Raw genomic sequence first — 5,807 nt, 5'->3', positions numbered from 1 at the left:
TTCATGCTAAAAACAATGCAGGGTCAAAGATAATTGAATTTGAAATAAGCTCAAATGCGTAGAAATAAGTGTCGATGTCCGACTGTCACGTGACTAAAACGTCATCAATATCTTATTCAAATGACCTTGTGAGCTATAAATAGTAACTTCGCGGAATGCTATTGCGGCAACTGCTGCAGATGTACAAGTTAAGTTAAAGTCAGCCGGGCTCTTGCCCGAGCCGAGAACAGCCCATCCAGCCGGAGCTTTACCAGGCTTCTGGAGCATTAACCCACCAGGAGTAATACTCCCCCTGGATAGGACCCTGGTCTATGGCAGGTCAACTTCCCAGGCAAGCCTGGTACCCATTTACTCCTGGGTGGAGAGACGCAAGTAGGGTTGAGTGCCTAGCCCAAGGACACACATATGAAACAGTGCTGTTTCGTCCGAGTGTCGAACCAGTTGATGTATTAGGCCAATATATTATCATGAGCACGAATCCCAGACAACACAAAAGTATAAGACTCAAATTCATATTCACGCAACTACAGTCTGCCGCAGGGCTTTCAATCCCTAATTCGGGACACACCCATACACAATCACACTCATCTGCGCTTAGTTTTCCTTAACTTCATTGGTTCGCGGCAAAAATCTGGCTTTTTGCAGGAGCATGTGACTAAGTTGATTCGGGATCTCAATTTTTAAAAAGGTATAGTACTTTTAAGAAACTATTACAGGATTTTAACAACCAGAGAACTCTTTAAGGGGGTAAATTTGTGCAATAATTGTTCTGCACCTGAATTGAATTGGGATAAACCATTCAACAAGTGCAGCTTTTAGGTAATAGAAAGCCCTGTCATTCCTTATGCACAATCGGATTATTGTATAACATGTATAACGTAAATAACATGTCGTCACCCTAGCTCTGTATTCTCCTCCAGTCTTTCCCGTTTCCCGTTTTTTGCTTGGCGACGGCATCCTTTCCCGCCTCGTGAGTAGACGCCGAGATCGGAGTCCACGTCACCCCGCTATTACAATGCAACTTCACTTTTATTATCGTTGTGGTGTAGATTTTTGTCTCCGCGCAACGCGTCGCCGTGCATCGATCCGCACAAAAGCTAAAATCCCAACCATTAGAGATCAATAGAGGTGAATTTCATCTCAAGGCCTGGTATTGGCTTGTAGCATCATTTTGCCATGATTGGAACAAATATGAACTGTTCTTAAAAACTGGAGCGAAGGACTGGTGAATAATCTTCCTGGCCGCAAGGCCAAAATGGGGGGGGGGGGGGGGGGGGGGTGTCCCCCCGAATTATATATAACAGTGGCTTACACTCACTAAGGACAATAACAATGTTTTACCGAAAAAAAAGTGTCGGAAGGAACTATGGATGGTCCCAACATGGGGGACACATTTGGGACACTCAGTATAAACGGCGTGCACAAGCACAAATTCCTGTTTCTGACGCCTTCTTTTAATGGTTGCAATGGCCTATTGAGAACATAATATCATGCCGGCCCGACTTTTTTATTTTTTGTCCGTGATATTTGCCAAGGCATGTGTTGCTCGAGCATCTGTCCAGACATAATTCGATCGATAAAAAAGTAGGTCGGTCTTTGTCAACAACGAAATGACGTAGTGTTTTGACACGCTGGCATTTATCGTTGGTTTTTCAGTGATTGCAGATCGCAACTGGCGTAGACCATGTTGATATGACCGTTTGGATGACGGTGAACTCTCGGCCACGAACTCAGGCAAGCACATCTGGCAAATTCTTTCGTACATCACTATATACAGCTGCAATCATCGCAACAATCTCCCATTGAGAGGATAGCTGGCCATTTGCTGCGAAGCCAGTATCACTACCGTTGCCAATGGTGAGATTGCATTAATCAATCCAGGCATTGCACGCAGAACCCGCTAAACGTGAGTATAAATCTGCCGTATGGTCGTATACAGTTGGGGGATTCGGACAGTGTCTGCACCATACTGTTGCCAAAATTTTCGTACAATTTGGGTCGGGCATATTTGCCTGTGTATGGTACATGTACCATAGTGCTAGCAGACGACAACAACAAATTTGAAAACACAGGCAGATTCGACAGCCAATATTTCCTGTTCTATATATGGCACTCGACATGGATTTGCGGATAGGTACTATTTCTAGATGATAACTTGAAATACTTGTCTTCCCCGTTTTGGCTCAACGTAGGGGAGTCTATGCAACAGCGCAGTGTCCGTCGTCTTTCGTCGTCCGTCGTCGTCTGTCTTTGTCCGTCGCCGTTGTCGTCTGTATCCTGTTTCAAAAACAGTGGCACGTTTCTTAACCGCTAAAGCTATGAACTTGAAACCCCCCCCCCCCTGGTCAGGTGACCTCTGACAATGAATTTCGATCTGATCTGATTCTCGACTTGGCCATCAGGAGGCAAAAACTAAAAATGGTAAAAAGTGGAATATCTCGCTTATTAGTGACTTGTTTTCGATGATTTTTGTATGGTAAGTACTCCAAGCAACAATGCATCCATCACATGTCATACCGACTTTGGTTTGACCTATATACTATACATGTAGCATGTTTCTTAACTAGGATGAATTCCAAACCATCAAATATCTATGCGGTGAGCACAATGGCCCCTGGCCGTTTCATTCCTTCCCCTATAACAAGGTTATGTGCCTATCTTTACTTTCAGAATTCAAAATGTCATCGTCATGTCATCTATTGAAGATCAAGAAAGAAGTCGAGTGCTCCATCTGCTGTGAAATCTTCACTGCACCAAAGATCCTCGAGTTATGCAACCATGTTTACTGCAAGAAATGCTTAATCGACCTTGCAAAGTCGAAGGGCGGCTCATCGTTTCCATGTCCACAGTGTCGCGTAGAGTGCAAGCTCCCCGATGGTGGTGTGGATGGGCTGAAGGATGATCTCATGACGAAGAGTTTTGTTGAGATCCTTGCTGCATCAGATTCGGAACGCCCCATATCAGAAAATGCTGTGATGTGCAGTATCTGCCATGAGCTGGAAGTAAAGTCGGTTTGTGATTTATGCGACTGCGACCTCTGCCCAGATTGTAGGAGTAGCCATCTTGATGAGACGAAACAAACTGGCGATCACATCATCTATGATTTTTGTATGAAGCACAAGAGGCGGATGAAGCACTTCTGCTACAAGTGCGACGTATTGATATGTGCGAAGTGTCTCAGAACAGATCATTCAAAAGAAGACCATGGCACACACATGTACAAGACTTTTGTCACTGATCAGGTGAAATCTTTAAAAGAGCAGGCTGACAAACTTTTAAACACCACCAAGTCAACAGCGGACCGGATCACAAAAGTTGACCTGTACCTGACGGGAGCAAAACGGAAATTCGAGTCTAAAAAAAAGAAGATTATGGACGAATCAAATGCCGCCATCAATCCACTGGCACGTGATATCTACGATGTGAAACAGGAGATTAAAAAACTTAAGATTCGACTGAATCAGCTGGAGAATGAGAAAGCAACACACGTAGAAAACATGGAAGCAAAGATAAAAGAAATTGACAAAGTTCATTTTGATTCCTTTGAGGTCGAGCCTTCCAGGATAACCCTATCAACCGCAGTTGAATGGCTTGCTACGACAAAGGACAGGCTTAAGGAGTTAAAGCAACAAAATTGGCATGGGGTTGAACATCACCAACAAATCGTTGCTTGTAGAAGCGGTACGGTGGCGATCGCGTCGATACTTGGAGATCTGCAAGGCTCGATTGACAAGATCGAACTGGTTGGCCAATTTTCGGAGGGTGCAGAACTGAATGTCAGTCCAGACGAACAGGTTTGTCACTTGTCGGGGAATGCAGAAGTGGATGTTACTCATAATGCTGGGTCCTCGAGAGCAGAACATGATTCCAGGTCAGCAGCCATGGCAGAGGTTGCAGAACGAATTACAAAAACAAATTCATATGCTTGGTCATTTCCTACAGGTTTTCCTAGGTCTCAAAGTCGACTGATACGTGAATGGAATTTTGACACGAACGGTCCTAGTTGTATTTATAGTGTTGTTTGTCTGCCAGAAGGTTTGGCAATCCTGGATGGCACCAGTGATATAAGCCAAAGCAAGATTTTCTATTTCCCTTCTATGGATGTGAAAGACTTTAAGGAGGTCACCCAAGGGGTGACACTGTCGAAGGATTTGACCGCTAACGTCCGTGGCGATTTGGTCTTACTTCGGACGGGTAAGCCTCATCTGCGGGTTTACCTCTTTGCTAGGAATTACCAGCGGTATGAAAACATAGCATACCAAGTTGCATTTACAAGGCCTCACGCCCTCGCATGCACTGGCGAAGTGATTATCGTTCTCGACGGATTTCACCCAGACGTTAATATTTTTGTTCTCACTTGCGAAGGCGAAGTGTTGCATTCCCTTAAAGAGAGCCATCATGGCCGTCTAGCGTACGATTCGCTCAACCAAATGGTCTACATCTCTTTCCCGGGATCCGAAGCTTTCAAGCTCTCTGGTGATACATTGTCACCAACCGGAAAGATACCAGAGCTACCTCGTGCCCTCCTGGTCCGAGACATTTGTTGTGGAGCTGACGGAATTATTGTTGCAGCTGGTATGCTCAGGCACAAATTGTCCGGGTACAGTCATGAGAGCCGCCACCGTCTCATGGTCATTTTACTTATTGATGACAAGATATCTATCGTCAATACTGGAGAGCCTATCTTTGTGGACGAAAATGTTGATCGGATTCGAATAGACATCAAGGAAAAGGTGCTTATCATTGGTATTGGAGCAAAGTTGCTATTTTATCAGATGATTTGAAAACCTGGCTGATCTTGATTTTTTAGTGGTTCCGGTGTAATGTTTTTGAGTGTTTCTGTTTTTGAGTGTTTCTGTTTTTGAGTGTTTCCCCTCATTGTTTGGGAACGCTCAAAAATAGATTGACAAGTTTTTCTGTGTATCCCCCCTATTGAAATGTCGTGGTCTCTCTAGCTGCCTATTGTTTGGAAACACTGACACATGGGGAACAACCACAGATGTTACACCGGCATTCACCCTTTGACCCAAAGAGTCGAGGTTTCAAGACCCGCGGTAGCTAGTTCCCGCAATGCGGCCGGCTGGCCACACAGGCAAAAAGTCCATAATGACCTGCTAGAGAATGTATTTGAGCTATTTGAACTATGAAAATTCTGCATAGAGATTTCGATGACGACTATTTCGTGTTTTACAGTTTTTTCATAGTTTTAAAAAAGTATTTCTATTTAGATTTTTCATGTAAACGTTGACCTGTGTAGCTGCTTGCTTGGTTAATATGGTGCAAACTGGCTGCTTGTTGGTAGGATGGTGTCTGGTATTGGAAGTAAAATCGAATGTCGTTGGTGAAAAAGTTTAGCCGTGTTCTTCAATACGTCATTGAACAATCGGGGCGCATCTCCCAGACAGACACTGATTCCGGCCTACAACAACGGTTTTCGACAAGCCAATTTGCACTCATTTGGCAGTTGTGTAATAGTTCTGCTTTGAGTGACTTGCATCTGAGAGGAAACTGGATCTTATTGTTCTGTACATACCGTAAGAATAGCCACTTTACTGGCCAAAACGTTTGTTGCGATAAAATTCACCTTTCTGTATCAGTTCTACTCATAGAGGCGAGATGGCGCGTTGTACTCTGCCAAAGCAATCAATGGTATAAGGAAGGTTTCGCAACCACACAAGAACTACAAAGTACGAACTACAGTTATCTGTGGTAGGCTATCATCATGGCCTTTGCTAATTCATTTACGCGTCTAAAATCAGAATAGCGTGATAATTTGGGCAGTTTTTTCGAATTTTTCCATTTGAAGT

The 5,807-nt window shown here is 44.0% G+C and overlaps 1 protein-coding gene across 1 annotated transcript; it reads left to right on the top strand.

The window, feature by feature from the left end:
* Nucleotides 1–1,606: 1,606 nt before the first annotated feature.
* Nucleotides 1,607–5,224, top strand: LOC135489559 (uncharacterized). Its single transcript, XM_064774958.1, has 2 exons — nucleotides 1,607–1,906; nucleotides 2,671–5,224. Exon 2 carries the CDS (start codon nucleotides 2,679–2,681, stop codon nucleotides 4,782–4,784), a length of 2,106 nt encoding a protein of 701 aa, XP_064631028.1. The 5' UTR covers nucleotides 1,607–1,906; nucleotides 2,671–2,678; the 3' UTR covers nucleotides 4,785–5,224.
* The last annotated feature ends 583 nt before the right edge of the window (nucleotides 5,225–5,807 follow it).

The sequence above is a fragment of the Lineus longissimus genome, chromosome 6, assembly GCF_910592395.1.
Source record: "Lineus longissimus chromosome 6, tnLinLong1.2, whole genome shotgun sequence".
Taxonomy (NCBI): Eukaryota; Metazoa; Nemertea; class Pilidiophora; order Heteronemertea; family Lineidae; genus Lineus; species Lineus longissimus.
Note: the sequence above shows the minus strand (reverse complement) of the source record. Positions and strands in the feature narration are given on the sequence as shown.

What these genes read in the sequence shown, in the direction of transcription:
- LOC135489559 (XM_064774958.1), top strand. Translation starts at nt 2,679, where the DNA reads ATGTCATCGTCATGTCATCTATTGAAGATCAAGAAAGAAGTCGAGTGC.